The 25,609-nt window shown below is 36.9% G+C and overlaps 1 protein-coding gene across 3 annotated transcripts in view; it reads left to right on the top strand.

The window, feature by feature from the left end:
* Nucleotides 1-25,609, top strand: part of MKLN1 (muskelin 1) — a 306,882-nt gene that overhangs the window by 278,749 nt on the left and 2,524 nt on the right. For all 3 annotated transcript variants that reach the window (XM_082694003.1, XM_082694002.1, XM_082694001.1), the window contains exons 15-17: nucleotides 971-1,110; nucleotides 7,813-7,915; nucleotides 17,318-17,372. In XM_082694003.1, the coding sequence (XP_082550129.1) occupies nucleotides 971-1,110; nucleotides 7,813-7,915; nucleotides 17,318-17,372 (298 nt within the window). The remainder of the gene's footprint in view (nucleotides 1-970; nucleotides 1,111-7,812; nucleotides 7,916-17,317; nucleotides 17,373-25,609) is intronic.

Here is a 25,609-nt window from a genome sequence, read left to right as displayed (position 1 = left end):
ACCATAGAACTGAATAAAAGTCATTTCTCTTAGAGTCTCCCAGATTAAATGGTAAATGAGTTTTGATCTATAGGATAAAAATATCACCATTGTTTAATGGTCTTGAACATACATGTTTTCAAAAACAGTTTAAGTGCAGAATATCACTAAAATTAAACCAATTAAATCATTATTACATTCCTTTTTCTTTTCTTTTTTGGGGTATTATGTAATATTTAAAAAGCTATGCGGGGCACCTGGGTGGCTCAGTGGGTTAAAGCCTCTGCCTTCGGCTCAGGTCATGATCCCAGGGTCCTGGGATCGAGCCCTGCATCGGGCTCTCTGCTCAGCGGGGAGCCTGCTTCCTCCTTCTCTCTCTCTGCCTGCCTCTCGGCCTACTTGTGATCTCTGCCTGTCAAATAAATAAATAAAATCTTAAAAAAAAAAAAGTTTAAAAAAAAAATAAAAAGCTATGCCACAAATTATATGTACCACTTAATATTTGGCAGTAAGCCTAAGGCAGAATTAAGATGCTAAAATTTAAAAAGTTTCTAGTTACTGTTGACCTTCAGTGATTCAACATGTGTGTCAGAGTTTTATTAAAGATCTTGTTTGTTATTATGACCAACACTTGGTTTACTTAATAATCCCCATTGTTTGTTTCCCTAAAGTAAACTCTGTATCGTGGATTAGCTTCTTACTATCATTGCTTTTGTTTCATGTCTTACATTGTCAGTATAATTGTGGTAATACAACTCATTTTAATCTAAAATGCAGCTTAAGGAAGTAGCCACAGTACTTTAAAGTAAAATGGAAGTGAGAAACATCAAAAGAAGCCTTTGGTAGAAATGCAATAATGTTTTAATTATTACTGTTACACATTCCTGTCAAAATGAAGAAATTTTAAAAAAATGAAGAAATTTTACTTTGACTTGTGTGGTTTCCTCAGTATGTGTGCATCTTAAAATGTGGCTTGTTTTGTTTATTTTAGGTCCATTATTTATTTGGTGGGAATCCAGGAAAATCTTGCTCCCCAAAGATGAGATTAGATGACTTCTGGTCACTGAAGTTATGTAGGCCTTCAAAAGATTACTTACTGAGGCACTGCAAGTACCTGATAAGAAAACACAGGTATAAAAATACTTCACTGAAAACTTTTATTTAACATTATTAGCTGTTGGTTGGTGTTAGCTCGACTTCGGAGATGGGGCTTTGTCTTTGGAAATTTACTAAAACAACAGTATAAATACTATGAAGATCGTGACTCTTGTAAATGCCCTGTTACTTTCCTTATTTTTGCTTTCCTGTTTCAAAGGAAGCTGCAAAGTGAAGATACACACTGATGCTAAAATTTTCTAGATATAGAACAAGAAAATTTTGTGACTGTTACATAGAAGAAATTTATATGAAGGTGATGAGCCTATCTTCCAGTAACAAGACCTACTCAGTACAAAGCAGATCAGTTCTATATTATTGCCATATGCCTAGCCAGTTGGTAACTTTCTTAACAGTGAATTAGATGATATAATTGACTAAATATCTTTCTAATCTGGTGTTTCAGAATAAAACTTCAAATATGATTTTGGTTTTACATCATTACCTTTGCCATTTAGTTGCAAAATCATGTAATCAAACATTTTCATATATATTTCCTGGATCATGTTTGCTTTTGAGCCCTAGCAGGTGATGGGCTACTGAAAAATGTAGGAAAGCGTATCTGTCCTTTCAGTTATTGGTAATGTTTGGCATTAAGAAAAATTTATGGTTTGAAAGGAGAAGGTTAGCCTTTAATGATGATAATAGTTACCATTTATTTTTGCAATTTTTGTGCTAGATCTTGCATATTATTTCTACAGTAAGGCAATTCTTATCACTATTTTATAAAAGAAGAAATGAGGTATTTTTAAATGGGTTACATAATTCACCTAGAGTCACTCAGCCATTAGCGACACAGCCAGGATACGGTCCTGAGTATTTTGACCCCAGCGTTCATCACTTCACCACCGCCATCATCACTACACATGCGCTCGTGGATGTCTGTGTGTTTACACATACATGTTTATATGTCTCGTATATATTTATGTATTATATTTTATATATAATATAAATACATAAAAACCTCTGTGTGGTATAAATTATTAAACTGTTTTCCTTTATCATACCCCGTTTACTTATTCTTCATATCTCCACTTTCACAAGTTGTGCTTGAGAGATAATAACGGAAGCTAGTTATTTCTGTTACTTTGGCATTACGGTGACTAATTAGTGTATTTCCTATCTCCATATTCGGGAGAAAGGGTCTGAATCCTCTTGTTGACTGGATGACAAAAGATAAATTCTGTTTTATTAATAAGATTTAAGCTTCAGGCACCTTCAACTAAGGTTTACACTGATAAAATTTTATTCCTTTGTATTTTACTTAATGTTAAAGTTAGTTTTTCAAAGGATGAAACAAATTTAGGGAAATTAAACTATTCTTTTTCTACTTCAGATACAGCAGCTGGTAGTTGGATATTAAATTGACCTCTTTTGAAAAATTTCCTGACCAAAAGCCCGTTGGGAGATTAGAGATTTTTTTAGCGCTATATGTAAGAATTTGAATTCACTTATAAACACTTTCCTCTGGCTTTTAATTTTAAAAAGTAATGGGTGGTTAATAAAAAAAAAAATAATAAGTCCTCTCAGCCTGCAAAATAATTGACTCATTCATCATCCTGTCATTGAGAAATAACAGCTTCCTGTTTTGGTATATATCCTTTATATGTGCACACATATATTTTTGCTTAACTGAAAAATGGAGATCATAATGCTTTGAATCTTATTTCTTTCAATGAATGGTATATTGCAAACATCTTATTACCATGTTAACAAATACAAATTATAATTCTAATGACTGCATAGTGTTCTGTTTTATGTAATTTACCCGTTTACTTTTGTAAAATATATAGCTTATTTCCAGTGTGTTTTCTATTATAAATTAATAGTAATGTGATATTATTATATGCTTCCATATGTACCCCTATCAAAATTCTGTAGGATATTGATAGAATTGGTTAATTATCATTTGCCTTACAGAAAGTTGACTTTCATTCCTTCCAGAAGTAAGTAGGATTATTCATTTTCTCATAATCATGCCATTCTGAGAAGTATTAATTTTTTTTTTTTTTTACCTTTGACAGTTTTTCTCTTTTGAAAATTTATCAGTGGGCAGGTGAAATGACAGTTTGTGAGAATCTGAAATATATATTATGGCATGTTTTAAGTTTTAAATACAAACATTGTTAGCGGCTTGTGCTGGTAAAAGGCATAAAGTAAGGAATGTCAGTGGATAAAGAATAAAAGACAGTAGTCAGTAACAAATCATTTAAATCTTTAAATATATGATGAAAGATTCTAGCAAATTTTGTGGGGGTGAGAATGGTTCATAAAATAGTGACCAAAGCTGAGAGGCAACAAATGTGTATGATGGGGCAAAGAAGTAGCTTTTGAAATTTTCTACCATGGGAAAAGAAGTATAGGCTAGCTCATCTCAGAACTGAAACCAGAAAAGCCTTGAAAGGAGAATTTAAGAATAGTTAAAGACCCTATCCATTTATATAGAGAATTTTCAATTAGAGTAGTAACAGTAGAATAAAAATATGGAACACAGTATTCTTCTTTTCTAATTGTGATTACTTTTTGACTTAAGTTCTTAGAGCTAATGTCTTATATTGGAAGAAGTATCAGACCTGCACCTTGGATTGATCTTCAAGCCTTGTAACTTAATCTTTCTGGAGATCACTGTGCTTGTGTGTAAAATGGTCAGAGCAATTGCCTGCGGGTTTTTATAAACAGCAATGAAACTTCATTCATTTAAGAAATATTTATTGAGCACCTACTGAGTAGTTACTAAATATTATCCTAGGCTCTGTGGATATGTCAAAGAAGAAAATAAGCAAAAATTCCTATCTCTTGAGTTTCTGTCTTCTGAAGGAAGACTAGCAGTAAACATAATAAGGAATTTATATGTTAATAAGTACTATGAAAAAGAACTAAAAGAGGTTTAGAACTATTTTTGTGCAAGTGAGGGAGCTGGGTATGTGTTTTTTAAACAAGAATATTAGGATAGACCTCACTGCAAAGGTGACAACTGAGTAGTGACCTAAAGAACCCAAGGGAGGAGGGTTACCTCGGTGGCTCAGTCAGTTAAGTAACCGACTCAGGTCATGATGTCAGGGTTGTGAGATCAAGGTCATGAGATCACATCAGGCTCCATGCTCAGTGCAGTCAGCTTGAGATTCTCCCTCTCCCTCTGCCCTTCCCCCAACTTCCTCTTATGTTTGCCCTCTCGCTTCCTCTCTGAAATAAATACATAAATGTTTTTTTAAAAAAATAAAGGATATGAGGGAATGAATCATGTAGAAATTTGAGAGGAAAAGTGTTCCAGATAGGTAATAGACAAGGCTCTGAGGTTAAAAATATGCCTGGATTATTTGAGGAGTCAATTGAGGAGAACAGTGTGGTAGAAGCAGAGTAAGTGAGGTAATTGTGGTAAGAAATGAGGTCAGAGAGCTAAGAAGGGGACAGTTGGTGAAGGGTCTCTGGCTTTACTCTGAGTAAAAGGAGAGCCTTAAAAGTTTTTACATTGAGGAATTTTACATTTTTACATTGAGGAATAACACACTCAGCTTTCCCAAAATAACTGAGTAAATTTGAGGTTGTGGCTGTGTTCACTCAGATGGGAAATTCTTCAGAAACAACAGGTTTGTGTGTTAGAAGGATGAACTCAGTTTGATATACTTCAGGTTTTAGAGACCACGTGTTAATATTTGAAGGAAAGGCATGGGCCAGTTATTATTACTTTTGTGAGTGATCAGTAAAGAAAAGGAGCTTGGTTAGAATGAGAAGAATAGAGAGATGTTGGCATTATTTGATGACCACCACCATTTGAGGGAAGGCAGAAGAAGAGATACTCCATGAAAGAGACCAAGAAAGCCCAGTAAGGTGCACCAACAGAATTTCTTGACGGATATGGGTATGAGAGGAGAGCAGTCAGAGCATCTTGAGACTCCTGTCTACAACTAATTTGAACTGATAGCAAAAGGCCCATTTTATTTATTTATTTTATATATTTTTATTTTTATTTATTTTTAAAGATTTTTTTTAAGATTTTATGTTATTATTTATTTGACAGACAGAGATCACAAATAGAGAGGCAGGCAGAGAGAGAGGGAGGAGGAAGCAGGCTCCCTGCCAAGCAGAGAGGACCCTGGGATCATGACCTGAGCTGAAGGCAGAGGCTTTAACCCACTGAGCCACCCAGGCACCTCTGAAGATTTTATTCTTAAGTAATCTCTACCCCTCAGTATGGGCTCAAACTCAAAACTTCAAGATCAAAGAGTCACATGCTCAACTGACAGAGCCAGCCAGGTACCCCGGCCCACTGTAGATATTTGAAAAGACATAGACCTTTTTTCCTACCAATCTTTAGATGAATTCAAGAGTTTAAGGAACATTTCTGCATTGCAGGCAGAATAGATAGAAGTTGGTTTATATCAGTTGAATAGAGCATGAAAATTACCTTTCTTATTTAAATTTCACATTAAATTAGACACCTGGTATTTCATTCTGTGGGACCCTACCCTATGCTGCTGGGTTGGCTTGTTTATTTTCATTATTGTTCTTATGGAAAACAGTTATATATTCTATTTAGTTAAAATATAAATTTGTAGAGATAGAAATACACTATATGCCAAGAAATAAGTCTTTGTTCTTAATGGTACCACACAGTACAGTAAATAAAGTGCTACTATTATTTTTCCCTATAACATTCAAATTTATGCACTTACCAACAATTTAGGGTAGAAAGAGACAAAAGAAAAACTTTTTATTAGGATTAATTCCTGTTATTTTAGGTACAGGGCACAGTTGTTGGCTGAAACAGAATTCTAGACTACAGACATAAACGCAGTGATGAGTTTTTGCAGGCCAAAGAAAGCTTAGAAAAAAAGAAGAGAGAAAACAAACCTTCTAGGAAAATGGATCTCTAGACTGGATTTAAAAGGATGGTAGGTGTGTTTGTTAAGTTATTTCAGGGACTAAAGGATAAAGACATTCTTAGGATATATCACTAAAAGAAAAGTTATGAGAATATCCAGACATTGCCTCAACCTTTGAACAGTGAGGCCTAATGAAGAATTGTTTAGGGTCTTGGAACAATTCTACTAGCAAGGAATCACTGTGGTAGCTTTCCTTGTAACTGAGCCTCTGTCTTTCTTCTTTTTACCCGTTTCTCCTATTCTACTGATTACTACAAATTCTGCTTTCCCTCAACCTCATAGCTTCCAAGGATAGACAGACAGATAGATAGGTACATATGGCTTTGTAAATGAGTAGGTAGATAAATAGGAAGAAAGGAAAGAGGGATAGGAAGAGAAGGAATCTACCTACTATCTCATGTCTCTGTTTACTGACTTCTGTATTTTGTGTGCCTTTTATGTCCTTGTGTATCTCACATTCAGATTCTCTAAGAGAGTATCTTCTTAGAGAGGGCTCCCAGGGAAGAGTATCCCTATTGGGAATAATTCTGCCAGGCTACTTTATAAACTGCTGATCAAGCTCAAGAGGATTGCTTTTGTCTCAGGTACCTAACCCATTTTGGACAAGGTGGTAGAGTAACATGACCTCTGCCTAAGGAGTTCTCTCATCTGAGGGCTTGAAGACTAGCTGACAGTCACGGTACTATTTGATACAATAGAGCTGTAATGTTTTGCTAGTCTTTGCCATGCTTAAAATACAGGTACTCTATCTCTGAGATTAGCTCTAAAGACAGGAAATTATTGATGCCATCAGCCTGAACACCATTGTGGAAGAAGGTTCATTATTTTCCTTTCCCAAATGAAATTAAATGTCCTCTTTTCTGTCTCTCTGTACAATATTTTGAAAAGCATACCAGCTTATTACAAATAAATCCGTGTATAATTATGCCATAACAAAAGATTTAAATAGATAAATAGTCTCAAACAGACTTTTTTCCTGATAGGGAACTAATTCATTGTTTCCTTTTCAGCTTTGGAATCAGATGGATCTGCATTTGATTCTACTACTGCCACTTTTTAGCTCTTATCTTGGCCAAGTTCATTGTCTGAGCCTCCGTTTCTCATCTGTTTTTTTTTTTTTTAAGTGATGATAAAACTTACTGTCATCAGAGTGGGGGTAAATGAAGTGATATATGTAAAATACTCAATGCTGTGTCTACCACAAGACATGCTTGATAAGTGGTTGCTGCAGTTGTTATTATTGACTGAGACAGGAAATAATATTATTAAAAATATTTAATCATTTTAAAATACATATATTTTCAATCACTGTTAGTGATACTCCGGAAAAGAAACTATACTCATTTCTGTTTCTGAGTACCCTGTTAGGTACCTCTGGTGGATTGTATAGTGCACAGATCAAACCAGGTATTTTTATTTTAGCTCTACTTGTTTTTTATGAAACACATTTGGCTCTTTTGCAGTTTTGTTATGTAAAATATTTGACATGTTCACTATGTTTCATAGTAGTTTTAATCTTATTTTGTAGTTCTAAGAGAAGGGTAGGAAGTGCTCCTCCCTGGTCCCTAGCACCGTGACTGCCTGTGCCCACCTGGCATTACCAAGTATATCCCCGGGGACTCCGCAGCTACACCGTCTCCATGGCAGTGTTTGTCCTTCTGGAGTCCCAGACATGGGCTCTTGTTAGATATCCATGTGACTCCTCAGACACAGAGTATTCCATTCCAGGTCTAAATGACATTTCTGTGTTTTCCCATAACTCCAGACAATTATTATTCTTGTTTGCATTTTCTAGGTTTGAAGAAAAGGCCCAAATGGATCCCCTTAGTGCTTTGAAGTATTTACAAAACGATCTTTATATAACCGTGGATCATTCAGACCCAGAAGAGACAAAAGAGGTAAAGGTGGTAATAAACTTCAGAAAGTGAGCGTTAAAAAAAAAAAGTCTTTCTAACTTGCTGATTTTTCTCTTAGATGTTTAAAGGATGATGAAGAAAATATGACACTAATAATTTTTAAAGTAGCACAGAGCAGATGAAATAAAAATTGAGTAGGCTTACTAAAGCCCTTGATCCATTAAGAAAAGGATTCTCAGGTTTAAAGTTTTAACTTAGACATTACTTTTGTGTATTGGGAAGGAAATAGAAATTTTTACTTCCATAGTCCCATGCTTCTCTCTCTCTTAAAGATTGCATAATGGCTCGATATAAACTTTCCTGTTGATACTTCAAAATCCTGTAAGAGAAAAAAGAAAACTCTCCTCTTTTGTAAGAAGAAAGTGAAGAGAGGTTAGTGAGAGTAGAATCCCTGCTGCCTTGATATTATATGATTGTTGTAGCAGGGTAGTTCAACTACAGACTACTAACTTCTTTTATCGCGTGTCCCTAATCTTGAGAAATGAGTAGCAGATCATTACTTTTAAGGGTTTTAAGGAGATGTCATGTTTTAGGGCGTACCTGGTTATCTGCAGTGTGTGTGTGAACACACGTGCAGTGTTTCATGGTTTTACAGCTGGTCTTCCTAGTCACCGCTGAGATTTCCTTCTGTCACTTTTAACTTTCGCCAGACATCCTTGTTCATAGTTCATTTAGCAACATCTGGAACTGCAATCCATTTTACCTTCCACTCACAGAACTGGTGCTAATGATACCATCTTTTTCCCTGTTCTCAGTTGCTTTGCTTTGGCTTTGCAATAGCAACATCAAGCAGTGCTTTTTTCTTGTTCAGCAGTGACACAGGTTTCAGATGTAATGTTAGATCATTTTCAGGTACCAGGTTCATTATACTTTCAAGCAGTAGAGCCTGCATGCCCTTGGCCCCAAAACAAAGAGATTCTCTTTCATAGTTGCCTACTGTGAAAATAAGTCTGATTACTCTTTGTCAGTATTAGTTAAAACCCTTCTCTAGGCGAAGAATCAGAACACGCTCTAGAACCCCCCTGAAGGGGGCAGTTCATTGTCTCTCCTTGAGTCTTCAGTCAGTTCATGATACTCTCCGAAATGGGGGAATTATCAGAGTTCAGCCAAGTAGCAGAATATGTTTGGTTTCAGCTGTTACGGCTTATAACTAAAACATAATTGTGAAGAGTCTATAAATGACCATGCATTTGAAAGTTATAAATAGATTTCCTTGTGTTTTCTCCATAGTCTATCTAAAATGGCTGTCACCTGGGAACATTCATTTTTCTCTTATTTTTTAAAACCAAAACAAAACAAAATATTGCAAAGTAAATAAATTCAGCTGTGTGAACTGCAAGTAGGCCAAAGAAAACAGACAGTTTGTTCTTAAAGCTAAGCTAATGGGAAAAACCAGGACAGGGAGGTATCTCAAGTTCAAAGGAGCCATTTTTTAAATTTTGGTAGCGGGTTTCTCCTTTTCTCCTTTCCTCGGTAGTTTGAAATTGTGATTTTGTATGCCACAGACTTAACGTTTTTTAAAAGTGGAAAGCTTTTTAAAAGCTTTATCTGTTGGGGCTCCTGGGTGGCTCGGTGGGTTAAAGCCTCTGCCTTTGGCTCAGATCATGATCCCAGAGTCCTCAGATCGAGCCCCACATCGGGCTCTCTGCTCTGCGGGGAGCCTGCTTCCTCCTCTCTCTCTCTCTGCCTGCCTCTCTGCCTAGTTGTGATCTCTGTCTGTCAAATAAATAAATAAAATCTTTAAAAAAAATAAAAGCTTTATCTGTTAAGAGCTGTTTAACCCTAACAGAAGTTAGCTACAGTGGTGCTGTGCGTGTGTGTCATTGTCGGAATTGCTTCAGAGACTTTCTGAGGACAATACCCTTGCCCCCAGATTCTCTTGTCTGCTCTTATGGAACAGAATCCTCACTCCTGACATTGAGGATTACTGCTTCATAAGAGTATTATTTTGTTTAAAAATGTGTAAATGGATTTTGTTTTGAGAAAAGAAATCCTTTGGTGACAGTTCTAGGATACATACTTAGCATATTTCTCAGTAGTAAGGCATATAGAGCTTCACTTTCCTTATATCATTCCAAGTTTTCTGTGGAAGCTTGTTTTTGTTCTCTCTGTATATTTTTACAAATTTTTTTATTATGTTAGTGATTGTATCAGCAACTAGAAGTAGTTTTTAGATTTTTCTCTTTTTTGGGAGGCTGATGACGATCATCATTATGCCTGTTATTGGGAAAAATGATGGTGGACTACCAGCTTTATACCAAATAATGATTCTTTTCTTTCCTTCAGTCTCCAGAACATGGATTCTAAATTGTCAGTGAGCTGCTGATAAACCTTATGAAAATGGTATTTTTTTCTAGAAAAGGCCTGAGAGAAGGTTGCCTAACTTAATTCTGCTGTTTTCAAAGAAGATTCTATAATAGAGAAGGAATGAGAAAAACAAGTTTTGAGCCAGTATTGCACATTTTGTATTAATTACATTTCTGCTGAGCTTCCAAAGCACTGGTGTCATTCATTTAACAGATGTGTATTGAGTCCCTACAGTATGCCAGGCATTCTTCTAGGCACAGGAAATATATTGGTGAACCAAGCAAAATACCTACCTGGGTGGTACTTAACTACTAGTGGTGAGAGATGATAAACTTAATAAATAAGCAAATTATAAAGTACATTAGTAATGATAGGTGTTAAGGAAAAATTAGAGATAAAAAGGGTAAAGGAAGATCAGAATTAGAAGGGGTGAGAACTGGAGAGTTGCATTATTAAATAGGATGCTCTTAGTAGGTTCATTTAGAAATGAGATGTACACAGAGACTTGAAGGGTGTGAGGAAGTGAGGTAAGCAGATAATTTGGGGAAGATATTTCCTGGCAAAGGGAGGGTTAGAACAAAGACCTGAGGGTGGGAGCATCCTGGCTTTGTGTAGAAGAACAGCAAAGAGGCCACGGTAGCTGGAGTAGAGGTAAGAATGATGGCACTAGTCACAGATGAGGTCAGAGAGTTAAGAGCAAGGATCGGGAGATCAGATTGTGAATGACTTCATAAGTCAGTGTTAGGACTTTGGTTTTCACTCTGAATGAATAAGGAGCCAGGGTGGGGTATTGTGCAGAGGAGTGATGTGATCTGCTTTCTGTCTTACCTGACTTAAGATCACTAAGATCTAAGATCACTCTGACTGCTGTATTGAGAACAGACTAGAGGAGAATAAGAATGGAGACAGAGAGACCTCTAAGGGAGATGGTAGAAATTGAAGGAAGGGATTATTGTAGTGCACACCAACGTATCAGCAGTAGAAATAGAGGCAAAGTAGACCATATTCTCAATAACGTATCAGCAGTAGAAATAGAGGCAAAGTAGACCATATTCTCAATATATATTAAAGGTGGAACCAACAGTGGGAATGCAAACTGGTGCAGCCCCTACAGAAAACACTAGGGAGGTTCTTCAAAAAGTTAAAAATAGGGGCACCTGGGTGGCTCAGTGGGTTAAGCCGCTGCCTCCGGCTCAGGTCATGATCTCAGGGTCCTTGGATCGAGTCCCGCATTGGGCTCTCTGCTCAGTGGGGAGTCTGCTTCCTCCTCTCTCTCTGCCTGCCTCTCTGCCTACTTGTAATCTCTCTCTGTCAAATAAATAAATAAAATCTTAAAAAAAAAAAAAAAAAGTTAAAAATAGAACTACCACACAATCCAGCAATGGCACTACTAGATGTTTACCCAAAGAATCCAAAAACACTAATTCAAAAGGATAGGTGTATTTTGATGTTTATAGCAGCATTATCTACAATAGCCAAATTATGGAAATAGTCCAAGTAGCCATCAGTTTACTCACACACACACACAATTGAATATTACTTAGCCATTAAAAAAGAATGAAATCTTGTCATTTGCTATGGTATGATGGAGCCAGAGAGCATTATGCTAAATGAAATAAGTCAGAGAAAGACAAATACCATATGTTTTCACTCATGTGTGGAATTTAAGAAACAAAACAAATGAGCAAAAAGGGGGAAAATAAGAGGCAAACCAAGAAACAGACTTTTGAAACTATTCTCTACACCTAACGTGGGTCTCAAACCTGCAGCCCCAGCTCCAGAGTCACACACTCTACCCACTGAGCCAGCAGGTGCCCCAGCAGGTTGGGGCTGAGAACAAACTGATGGTTATCACGAGGTTGGGGAGAGAGGGGTTAAATAGGTGATGGGAATGAAGGAATGCACTTGTGATGAGTACTGGGTGGTGTATGGGAATGTGGAATTACTATATTGTACATCTGAAACTAATATTATACCGTGTGTTGACTAACTGGAATTTAAATTAAAACTTAAAAAAGTAAAACCAATGGAATTTTACGATCAGTTAGATGTAGGGTTTGAAAGAAAGGACTCCAGAGTTACTAGCATTAGTAAATGGAGTTAATATCAACTGAAAAGAGAAGCCTCTGGGTAGACCCAGGGCTCCTGATCGGGATCAGGAGTATAATGTTGGCTGCTATCTCCAGTTTGAGGTGCCTTGGAACAGCCAGCATTTTACACGTTGAGGTGATAGTTGGTTATTCATATCTGACTTTATTCAGATTGTGTAATATCACTTAGTACCTATTAAAATCCTAGGCCTGTCGGAGAAAGGGGAACCCTCCTACGCTGTTTTGGGAATGCAAGCTAGTGCAACCACTCTGGAAAACAGCATGGAGCTTCCTCAAAATGTTGAAAATAGAACTACCGTATGACCCAGCAATTGCACTACTGGGTATTTACCCTAAAGATACAAACGTAGTGATCCAAAGGGGCACATGCACCCAAATGTTTATAGCAGCAATGTCTACAGTAGCTAAACTATGGAAAGAACCTAGATGTCCATCAACAGATGATTGGATAAAGAAGATGTGGTATACATACACAATGGAATACTATGCAGCCATCAAAAGAAATGAAATCTTGCCATTTGTGACGACGTGGTTGGAACTAGAGGGTATCATGCTTAGCGAAATAAGTCAGTCGGAGAAAGACAACTATCATATGATCTCCCTGATATGAGGAAGTGGAGATGCAACATGGGGGGTTAAGGGGGTAGGAGAAGAATAAATGAAACAAGATGGGATCAGGAGGAAGACAAACCATAAGTGACTCTTAATCTCACAAAACAAACTGAGGGTTGTTGGGGGGAGGGGGGTTGGAGTAGGGGTGAGGTTATGGACGATGGGGAGCGTATGTGCTATTTTGAGTGCTGTGAAGTGTGTAAACCTGGTGATTCACAGACCTGTACCCCTGGGGATAAAAAATATATGTTTATTAAAAAGAATTAATTAATTTTAAAAAATCCTAGGCCAGTACATAACAGTTCTGCTTAATAAGATCATTAAAATAATAGTTTTTGGCCTATCGTTTTTATGTAGAACCAATAGGTTTATCTTTCACCTTAGAGGTCAGAAAAGAAGGGGCATCTGGGTGGCCCAGTTGGTTAAGCAACTGCTCAAGTCAGCTCAGGTCATAATCCTGGAGTCCTAGGATCAAGTCCCACACTGGGATCCCCACTCAGCGGGGCATCAGCTTCTCCCTCTGACCCTCCCCCCTCTCGTACTTCTCTATCTCATTCTCTCTCTGTTTCAGATAAATAAACGCAGTATTTAAAAAAAAAAAAAAAAAGTCCGAAAGCAGGAATAAATTAACCCTCAAATAAGTAGAAGATAGGAAATTAGTGAAATAGGAAACAGTAGAAAAACATTTAAAAAGTGAGAAGTTGGTTCTTTGAAAAGGTGAATAAAATAGCAAGACTTACAAAGGAAAAAAAATAGTGAAAATAGTCAGCATCATTATGGACCCTATATACATAAAAAGGGAATAAGCTGTTATGAACAGCTGTCAACAAATTCAGCAACTTGATGAAATGGACCAATTTCTTAGAAGACACAACAAAACAGACACAGGAAGAATCAGAAAATCTTAAGGAACTCCATATCAATTACAGACATAGATTGAATTTATAATTGAAAACTTTGTCACGGGGCGCCTGGGTGGCTCAGTGGGTTAAAGCCTCTGCCTTCAGCTCAGGTCATGATCTCAGGGTCCTGGGATTGAGCCTCGAATCGGCTCTCTGCTCAGCGGGGATCCTGCTTCCCTTCCTCTGTTTGCCTGCCTCTCTGCCTACTTGTGATCTCTGTCAAATAAATAAAATCTTAAAAAAAAAAAGAAAAAGAAAAAAAATTTTGTCACAAAGGAAACTATAGTTCTAAATGGCTTTCTCAGTAAATTCAGTCAATATTTAAGAAAGTAAAAATAACAACTCTTCATAGATTCTGAGAAACCAAAGGAAGATAGAACACTTTCTCAATTCTGTTATGAAGCAGATTGACTCTGATATTAAAAACCCAACAAAAACATTACAAGCAGAGATTATAGACTTCTTGTGAATGAAGATGCAAAATTCTTAATAAAATTTTAGCTAATTGAATTCAGCAATATATAAAAAGGTTAATGCACAATGACCAAGTGAGGGTTTATTCTAGGAATATAAGGTTGGTTTAACATTTGAAAATCAGTCATTCACCACCCTGACAGAATGGAGGAGGAAAACCACAGATCATCTCAGTGAGTGAAGAATAAGCATTTGGCATGATTCAAAACCCATTTATGATTAAAAAAAAAAAAAAATCTTAGCAAACTAGAAAGAAACTTCTTAAATGTCATGAAGGGCATCTATGAAAAACATAACTAGTACTATACTTAATTGTGAAACATTTTCCCTAAAGATTATGACACAGAGTGTCAGTAGACACCCTCTATTCAGCATTGTGCTAGAAGTTGTAGCTAATGCAATAAGAAAAAAGAAAGAAATAGTATATGGAATGGAAAGGAGAAAGGAGAATTGTGTGTAGATCACATTATTGTGTCCATGGAAAACCCCATGCAATCTACAAAACAATAATACTAAGATAAGTGTAGTAAGCAAGATTACAGAATACAAGGTCAGTAGAAAAAAAAATTATATTAGCAGTGAACAATTTGAAAATGAAAATTTTAAACCTGTTTATATTAATGCCAGAATAAATATGTAGTAATAAGTCTAGTGTAAGAAATTAAAGAAGACCTAAATAAATGGAGAGGGATCACATTTATGGATTGAAAGATTAAGGATTATTAAATGCTAAATGCCCATCCTCTCCAGATTTTTTTTTTTTAAAGGTTTTATTTATTGGGACACCTGGGTGGCTCAGTGGGTTAAGCCTCTGCCTTTGGCTCAGGTGGTAGTCTCAGGGTCCTGGGATGGGGTCCCATATCAGGCCCTCTGCTCAGCAGGGAGTCTGCTTCCCCTTCTCTCTCTGCCTGTCTCTCTGCCTACTTGGTATGATCTCTCTCTCTTTGTGTCAAATAAATAAATAATCTTCCTAAGAATTTATTTATTTATTTATTTGACAGAAATCACAAGTAGGCAGAGAAGGGGAGGTGAAGCAGGCCTGCTGAGCAGAGAACCTGATGCGGGGCTCAGTCCCAGAACTCTGAGATCATGACCCACGCTGAAGGCAGAGGCTTAACCCACTGAGCCACCCAGGCGCTCCCCCCAGATTGGTTTTTACTTTAATGCAGTCCTTATCAATATTAAGGCAAGTTTGGATTTCTTTGTTGTTGTTGAAAAAAACAGGCAAACTGATTATAAAATTTATATAGAAAAGCAGAGGCCCTAGACTAGTCAAAACACTCCTGAAAACAGAAAAACAAAGTTAGAAGTTTCATACTACTTGATTTCAGAATTCTGTATAAGCCACAATTATCAAGACATTGTGGTACTGGCTTAAGGCTAGACAGATCAGTAGAACAGAACAGAGGTCAGAAGTAGAACCACATGGATGTGGTCAGGTTTGTTTGTTAGTTTGTTTGTTTGTTTTGGCCAGGATGCCAAGTCTATTGGGGACTTGGTAGTCTTTTTAACAAATGGTGCTGTTATCTCAACCCCTATCTTACTCTTTACACAAAAACTAATTTAAGATGGCCTAAATATAAAATGTAAAACAGTAAAACTTCAAGAAGTATAACCTTGGGATAGAGATTTCTTGGACATGACACAAAGGCAGTAACCATAAAAGAAAAAAATACACGGTGCCTGGGTCAGAAGTCAGTGATGTGTCTTACTCATGATTTGAGCTCACGTCGTGATCTGAGGGTTGTGAGATTGATCCCTGGGTTAGGCTCTGCACTGGGCATGGAGCCTGCTCGGGATTCTCTCTCTTTGTCTCTCTTCCCCTTTCCTCCTGCCTCCTACCCTGACACATGCAATATCTCTAAAATAAATAAATAAATCTTTAAAAAAAAAAAAAAAGATCTTGATAAGTTCAGATTTCAACAGAAGTAAAATTTCATAAAAGACCTTTGAAAAATAGACAAGCCACAGACTAAAATAATACTTGCAGTAAATATATATGATAGAGGACTAATACCCAGAATATTTAAAAAACAACAACCAGAAACCCATGGATTTTACATTCTTCTTTTGTTCCCTCTTTTCTTAACTTTTTTTTTTTTTTAAGATTTTATTTATTTGACAGAGATCACAAGTAGGCAGAGAGGCAGGCAGAGAGAGAGGGGGAAGCAGGCTCCCTGCTGAGGCTCCCTCTTTTCCTAACTCTTGCTCAGATAATTCCTTTAGGATATTTGTCCAGTTTCTGACAGAAGACCATTCACCAAGGCTTAACAAATACTAACCTGGGGCACCTGGGTGGCCCAACTGGTTAAGTGCCTGCCTTTGGCTCAGGTCCTGATCCCAGGTCCTGGGATCAGGTCCTGCATCAGGCTCCTTGCTCAGCAGGGAGCCTGCTTCTCCCTCTGCCTGCTGCCCCCCCCCCCCACTTGGGCTCTCTCTCTGGCAAATAAAACAATAAAATCTTTAAATTAAAAACAAAAACAAATATTAATGTGATTGATAACCTGAAATTTTAAAGGCTGGAAGCACAGGTATAAAATACATCTTGAGGAATCAGTGGTATCAACACTTAGGTCTTACAGAGAACTAAGTAATTCCATTGAGATTCTACTCATTGGTCTACTCTCTTCCTTTAATTTACCTGTTTTGCAGCATCCTCATTCAAGATAAAGATAAATAGTTCTCCAAATTAAGTACCATAGTTCTAAATACTCTCAATTTCAGTTGATCTGTTGTTTGTTCACAGTACATTAATACATTTCAAAAATAAAATAATTCCAAGATTTGGTCCAGTATTTGGAAAGCAGTCCAGTAGAAAAATCAGCATATTCTTTAATCTAAATGTAGTGTTCTTCTTGCTACTCTTTGGTGAATAGACTGGGGTAGCACATGTGCAGAGACATACAGTGGCTAGTAAATGGTGTTATTTTTCTCTAATGTGCTTAGCCAGCTAATTTGCTTCTATTTTTCTTCCACAGTTCCAGCTCCTAGCTTCAGCTCTGTTCAAATCTGGTTCAGATTTTACAGCTCTAGGTAAGTATTCCAGCATAGTTTATCCAGTTTAGATGCCCTTGCATTTGGGGAATTGGGTTTGAGTTGCTTTTAAATGAAACATCAGGTGAGATGTTCCCTAACAAATGGTACAAGTTTCAAGGTAGCAAGCAGATTTTCTAATGACCTGCTACAAAGTTACTTTCCACGCATCAGTCACCAGTTCATGGGTTAGTTTACAGTTCCTGTTACACCAGTTGCTGGGTTATTATGCAAACGGAAGGCAGTAGAAGCATGATCCAATTAAATAAACTTGTATAGCATTATTTTGGAATATAAGCTGTATATTACTGATACACTCACTATGAGGTAACACTTCTTGGTTGAATGACTTTTCCTCTCAGTTTGTCCTTTGTGGAATTGTTATGAGATCAACAGATTGTTGATGGGGTAGGCAGTGAAAATATTGTTTTGAGATCTAAGAAAATACATTACCTCTTTACTGAAAATGGGAATTTATGAGTGTTGTTATCTTAATTGTTTAATAAATGTTCTACTTGAAACTCCAGTGTTTCTTAGACACCCCATATAGGGGCATCAGTCTTCATTTAGGAGTATTTTCATTTGTTATTAATGAGAGTTATTAATAAAGTAAGCTAGACTGTAGTGAAGTGGGGAATCTGTAGAAGTTCCACAATCCAGAGCTTTATTCAGGTCAATTTTTAAGAATCTTTTCATTAGGATAAGTCATTATGATAGCTTTACTTTTTCAACAAGATTGTAGGCTTTTGAAGTATGGGAATTCCCAGCTTTCCCCTTGTCATCATAAAATACAGTCCCACAGTGAATGCTTATTAATTCCATTGATGCCACTGCTATTATTGTTTGCCTTAGAAGTGGGCAGTAATATCGAAATTTTCCAGCATATGTAATATAGATACTATTCTTTATCTCTGGAATAAAATAACATTTTGGAATATCGATTTAATTTTTTCATTGTTTGTCCTTTCGTCTCCTAAAGGTGAACCCTACCTCAAAGGAAAAAAAATAGCATATATAATTCTGATGTTTTTCAGTGGGATGGGAAAGAATAGGAATTCTCCTTGGGGTTTTGCTCTTTCTTGCTCCATAACCAATAATTAAGGCTTCTCCACTGATCTAGGCAACTTTAGTCCTAATTCCAGAATACTTAGGATTCCACAGGGCAGGACTGAGCAGGCTGCTGTAAAACATAGGTTCTCTGAAAATTCAGATAATCATTTACCACCATTCCATACACGAAGATGTTTTGAGGCTAATAAAGATCTTAACCTTATGATGGAGAACCTACATATAAGTAAGCATTACTTTAGAAAGTCCATACCCTTGTGAATCTCATCATTTGAAACAGATTTAGTGATACATGAATTAGGTCCCTGGCACATAGATATTCTGTTTGAATAAGCACGTGCCTTGTTATGTGTAGATACCAAAGCCCAGAGCCATTATCTTTATTTTTTTGGTGGGCAGCACTAAAATCTCTCTGGCTGACTTATATTTAGCCTTCAGAACAAGAATTTCTTGGCAGTTATTTAAATATGTTAGGCTGGTGTCAGCAAATATTTTACCTTTAACTTAACTCTTTTCTTTGGTCTCTGTCCTGTTCACTGCCAACTAATATATTTTATCAGGAACAGTTTGTTTTTCTTGGATTCCAAGCAAACCTCGGAGAACAATACAAACAATAGGAAAAAATACAAAAAGAAAATTCCTACAGGGTTTTATTTTCTACCTTGTCTGAAGGGAGGCAGTATCTTTCATAGTTAAGAGATGAGAGTGTAGGAGAGCAGTTAAGAATCAGAATCTATGTTCGGGTATCAGCTCTTCCGCTTGCTAATTTCAAAAGTGACTTGAGCAAGTCACCTTTCTAATAATTAATTTCTCCATCTATAAGATGGAGATAATAAGAATACTTACCTCAAGTTGTTGAGAGAATTAAATGAAATAATTACGGAAAACACTTAGCACGATAAAACAGCGTTCCATTCACAGTACTATTATTATCTCCCTTAAAAATGTAACCTTGGGGCACCTGGGTGGCTCAGTCAGTTAAGTGTCCAACTCTTCATTTTGGCTCAGGTCATGATCTCAGGTCATGAGCTTGAGCCCCACATGGGACTCTGTACTCACCAGGGAATCTGCTTCTCTCCCTCTACATCTGCCCCTCCCCCTCCTCCCCCACACCCCCCTAATGCATATGCATGCTCACATGCTCGCTCTCTCTCTGAAATAAATAAAACAAATCTTTTTTAAAAACTGAAACCAAATGGGTCATTTCATGTATATATGTATACATTTTTTTAAAGATGTTTTTATCTTTTTTTTTTTTTTTTTCAAGATTTTATTTATTTGACAGAGAGACAGAGAGAGAGGGCACACAAGCATGGGGAGAAGCAGGCTCCCTGCTAGGCAAGGAGCCCAATGTGAGGCTTGATCCCAGGACTCTGGGGTCATGACCTGAGCCGAAGGCAGTTGCTTAATGACTGAGCCACCCAAGTGCCCCTAAAGACTTTCATTTTTAAGTAATCTCTACACCCAGTGTGGGGCTTGAACTCACAACCCCAAGATTGAGAGTCACATGCTCTACTGACTGAGCCAGCCAAGTGTCCCTAAATGTATATATTTTTCATGTGCAGATAAACTAAATATTTCATTTTCTAAATTCACCAAAAATATTTGCCTCCACCAAACTTTATGACTAACTTCCTCCAGAATTGTTTATCTTAACTTCTTATTGAGAATTAAATGAAAGTATTTATTAATGTCCTATGTAATTTAAAGAATTAGGGGCACCTGGGTGGCTCAGTCGGTTAGGTGACTGCCTTTAGTTCAGGTCATGTTCCTGGGATCCTGGCATTGACCTCCATTTGGGGCTCCTTGCTTAGTGGGGATCCTGCTTCTCCCTCTCCCTCTGCCTGCTGCCCCCCACTGCTTGTGTTCTTTCTCTCTGTGTTAAATAAATAAATAAAATCTTTTTTAAAAAAAGAATTAAAAAGATGGAAAGCATTTTACAAATAGCTGACATTATCTTAGTTTTGAAAAATGACTGACTTCAGAGAAAAGCAACCTCTGGGGATCTTGAATTTAAAACTTCTGGTGGCTCTGGGTTTTAAACTTTTAAACTTGAACTCAGACATTTTGCCAGTTTATAGAGTTGTGTCTTATTTCCAGAAAGTATACACTGGAGCGATTTAGCCAGTTTATAGAGTTGTGTCTTATTTCCAGAAAGTATACACTGGAGCGATTTAAGCATATTTTCAGCAAAGTATGTGACAGGTAGGAAAAATCTAGTCTATAGTACATATTGCCTTTTTTGATCTTCACACCTCTTTTTAAAACTTTTAGAGTCCAAATATGATGTGCAAAATGCAAATTCAGAGAGACGTTTAAAACATTTGATGCCTAAAATAGTGCTTTTTATCATTGTGTTGACATTTGTGAATGAGGAGCCCTAAGAATTTTGCAGCATTTGCTATGTCCTTTTAGCCTTTATACTTTATATCCACTTCCTTCAGACTCTTGTCTGTAGCCCATAAGTTTATAGGTACTTTTTGTATAACAGAAAGTTTATTATTAGCTATAGAAAGATCAACAAACTTGTATCCAGGAGAAAAATGAGAATTCTTGCTATTTCTTCTTAACTGTAAGTAGGAAACTTTACCTAGTCTGTATAAGATGTTAAGTTAAAAGTATATTCCTAGGGGCACCTGAGTGTACAGTCGGTTGAGTATCTACTACTCTTGGTTTTGCCTCAGGTGCTGATCTTAGGGTGAGATTGAGCCCGGTGTCAGGCTTCTTGCTCAGCGTGGGGTCTGCTGTAGATGCTCTCTCCCTCTTCCCCTGCCTCTCCTTATTCTCTCTCTCTCAAATAAATAAATCTTGGAGGAAATAAATAAATAAATAAATAAAAGAAGGAGCGCCTGGGTGGCTCAGTCGGTTAAGTGTCTGGGGATCCTGGGATAGACCCCCACGTTGGGCTCCCTGCTCAGTGGAGAGTCTGCTTTTCCCTCTTCCTCTGCTGCTCCCCCCCAACTCATGCTCTCTGCTCTCTCTTGTGCTCTCCCTCTCTCTAATAAATAAAATATTAAAATGAGTGTGTGTGTTCCTAATAGGTCACTTTTCTTTTTAGAGTTATCATTTCTGGTTGTGGTAGTAGTGATAAAGCGATAGCTGGTATTTACTGAGCACTTAACTATGGGACCAGGTACTATTTTAAGCACTGTACAGGTCTTAACTCATCTAATCTCTGTAATAATTCTATGAAGTAGTTAGTATTATGATCCCCTTTATATAGGAAGAAACGGGGACACAGAGAAGCTTAGGTAACTTGCCCAGGAATAATACTAATGAATGGCGAGACTAGGATACAGACTATAATCCTATGGCTTCAGAGCTCACACTCTAAACCAACTATACTACTTCTCACTGAGCTTTAACCAGTGTCTGCTACTCTGAGTGATTAGTTCCTCATTCCATTTTATGATGAAAATGAAGTGAGAGAAACACTGATGGAGGAGTATGAGATTTAGAATCTACATTACCGTTTTTTGTCCTAGCTCTGCCATTTAATTAGTCATGTTACTGTTGATGGGTTTCTTACTGCCTACCTCTTTTTAATGTATTTTTTTTTAACTTTTAAGTACAAATACAGCTTAAAGTTCTCCTTGAACAGCTTTCTTCAATCTCTATCTCTTCTCAAGTGTAATCGTTCGTATCTGGCAGATCTTTCCATACACACACAGCTACATACACAGACCTGCAAATACAGTGATTCTCTTTACTTACAGTAGTTATGTTCTGTAAAGTCATAAGAATTACTGAATTAGTGAATACTAAACCATTTCTCCTATGGGACACAGAGTTAGGTTCTTTATATAATTGATTAACGTTGCACAACGCTTATCAAACACACGCATTTTCTCCATAAGGCACATCATGGCCTTAGGCACACTAGATAACACTTCAGCACTATGCTTGGGCACCTTTATAGTAAAGCAGTGAAGTAACAACAAAAAGCACAAAAACGTAAAAAATAAAAAGCCGGTGGATTTGAAAAGGACACTTGTTTATAGTGTGAGAGGTGGTAAAAGAACACAGAGCATGACCCAGTTTGCCCTTAGCTGACAGCATCTGCCTGTGCTCATTCAAATGTGTGCTGCTCTCCACATGTCCATGAATGACCACATACTGCCACAAGTACTGATTTGGGGGTTACAGGTACGTTTTAGTGTGCAGGCAAATGCACAGATAAGGAATCTGCGTAATAAAGATGGACTGTACCTACACACGGACACACACAGACCTATACTTTTGTGTGTTCTGGTTTTATTTATTACACAGTGTAAAATACGTTTTCTACAACATGACATTTTAAAATTAATGATGTGGCTTGGAGATGTTTGCAAGAAACTATACTAGATCTATTGTATTCTTAATAAGTAATACATGGTATTCCATAATAAGATCTGCCACAATTTAAACATTCATCTAATAATAGTGTGAATTTCAATTTTCTCATTGGTAAATGGTAAATAAAAGTAAAACATATTCAGAGGTAACCACACTTAATCATGGGAAGCATTGAGTTATGTACAGATTTCTCAAGTCAAAATCAATATGTTATATACCTGAAAGTAATATAACACTGTATGTCAATTATATATACTCCAATAAGAGAAAAAAAATTAAGTAAAAAAATAAATTAATTAAACATGTTCTCTTAAGGAGTAAGTGAACTTGGCACATTGCCTACAATTTAAGCCCTTAGTGAATATTAGTTAATAAAAATAAATAAATGGGTTTTGGAGTCAGATAGACATAGGTTCACAATCTATTCTCTTCCTGCCCTAACTGTGAGGTCTTACAAAGACTGAATATCCCTAAGTTGTCTCATCTGAAAGGAGAGTTTATGATAACTTCTTCATTAGTTTTTTATAAGAATGAAATGCAGTCAGGGACACCTGGGTGGCTCAGTCGGTTAAGTATCTGCCTTCAGCTGGGGTCATGATCCCAGGATCCTGGGATCAAGTCCCACATTGGCCTCTTTGCTCAGCCAGGAGCCTTCTTCTTCCTGTGCCTGCCACTCCCCCCCTGCTTCTGTGCTCACTCACTCTCTCTGACAAATAAATAAATCTTAAAAAAAAAAAAAAAAAAAGAATGAGGGGCACCTGGGTGGCTCAGTGGGTTAAGCCTCTGCCTTCGGCTTAGGTCATGATCCTAGGGTCCTGGGATCGAGCCCCACATCGGGCTCTCTGCTCTGCAGGGAGCCTGCTTCCTCCTCTCTCTCTGCCTGCCTCTCTGCCTACTTGTGATCTCTGTCAGATAAATAAAGAAAAAATCTTTAAAAAAAAAAAAATGAAATGTCATATATAAAGTACCTGGGATAGAGTAGGAACTCAGTGCTTCCCTCCCTCTTAAATTATTTAATCTCATAAAAATACATTAATTTTGTTCGATGTTACTTCATTAGGATACATAGGTACTTCATTAGTAGCATATTAGTAATACATAGGTATTATTTCATTAGAGTAATACATCAAAATCAATATCTTCTCTTAAAAATAAAACCTATTATGACAATTTTACAAATATAGAAAGTAAAACAAGGGGGAAACCCCTAAAGTTGACTACAGTTGGTTATATTACCACACCGTAGGGGGAAAAAGAGAGTAACCTTTTCAGTACAATACTGTAATGCTTAGACTATACTTTTGGATATATTCAAAGACAATAAAAGTAAAGAAATGTGTATAATTTTTTTGTTGGTCATGGTATGGGTATAGTAATTCTGGAACATGTTTTGTGTGTATTTTACGTTGAACAAATAAGTAAATATGATGGTGTAGAGATCAATTTTCCTAGTGGGAGAAAGGAGATACTATAAATAGGGAATGGGATTAAGGAGAGGAAGAATCCTGTAGAGTTTTAAAAAACACGGGAATCATCAGTGAAATCATGAATTCATAATCTGCTTTTTAAAAAGTTGTGTATAATATGTGTGCACATATATGTACAGGTCTAGAAACACCACCACCTTTGGCAATTAACGCAATTGATCTTAGTCCTAAATGTCACTCACCACTAAAAGGAATTAGGGCTCCTTAAAAAAATGGCTGATTCCAGAGCTGTGTAAAGATGAGCTTGGATATCTTGCTCTGCCAGGAAATAAGGAAGTGCTCAAAAATTAATGGGAGCATTAAAAAAGACACAGAAACAAGCTCAAAAGAGCTCTTGCTCGCCAAAACTGGGACAGTGTGAGTATTAAAATGAATAATGATGGTAATAAATATGATATATTGAACAAGAAAAGGATCTGAGTACATAGTCGTGCAAACAAATAAAATGGAGGAAAAAAGAAAAGCTCTTTAGTGTCAGTCAACAAATGCAGAAGGAATTGTAGAGTTAGGAAAACACTATCAGTGTTTTGTTTTGTTTTGTTTTGTTTTAGCAACATATAATTGTTTTAGCAAGAATCATCAGTGAAGGCAAATATTGTTGGGAAATTCACATAGTTTCAGGCTATTCTTATCAATATTTTACTAATTGCTGGGGTCGCCTGGGTGACTCAGTCCATGGAGCGTCTGACTCTCTTGATCACAGGTCTTAATCTCAGGGTTGTGAGGTAGAGCCACATGGTGGATAAGGAGCCTACTTTAAAAAAATTTTTTTAAGAAAGTATTTTACTAATTGCAGTGGTAGAAAACAACACCTTCACACCAGCGAAATCTGGCGGATACCAGTTTGATCAGGAGTTCACAGTTAACATTGGGATAAACTGAGAGCCTGTGCCTCCTGACATGATGCAGTGGGAAGGACACGGTATCTCTTTGATAGTATTTTTGCCAGAACTGCATAAATTTAATCTGATTCGAGGAAGCAGTCAGACAACCCAAATTCAACACATTCTCCAACTAAATAATTGCTCTGTACTTGTCAAGGGTATTAGTATCATAAAAAACAGAGGCTGAGGGACTATTCCAGGCCAAAGAAAACTAAATACTGGGTTGAGTTTTAGATGAATAGGGAAAATAACTATAAAAAAGATGATTGCGACAAAAATGTTAAGTTTCCTAAATTTAATATATAGTGGTTATTTAAGTGATGTTCTTAGGTGAAATGAACTCAAGTATTTAGGGGTGAAAATGTGTACAATTTACTCCCAAATCATTCTACAAGAAAAGTATGTGTGGGGTACAAACATACAAAGAGAGAGAATGAGAACACGTGACAAAATGTTCAAC

The sequence above is a fragment of the Mustela nivalis genome, assembly GCF_964662115.1.
Source record: "Mustela nivalis genome assembly, chromosome: 12".
NCBI classification, from domain to species: domain Eukaryota; kingdom Metazoa; phylum Chordata; class Mammalia; order Carnivora; family Mustelidae; genus Mustela; species Mustela nivalis.
Note: the sequence above shows the minus strand (reverse complement) of the source record. Positions and strands in the feature narration are given on the sequence as shown.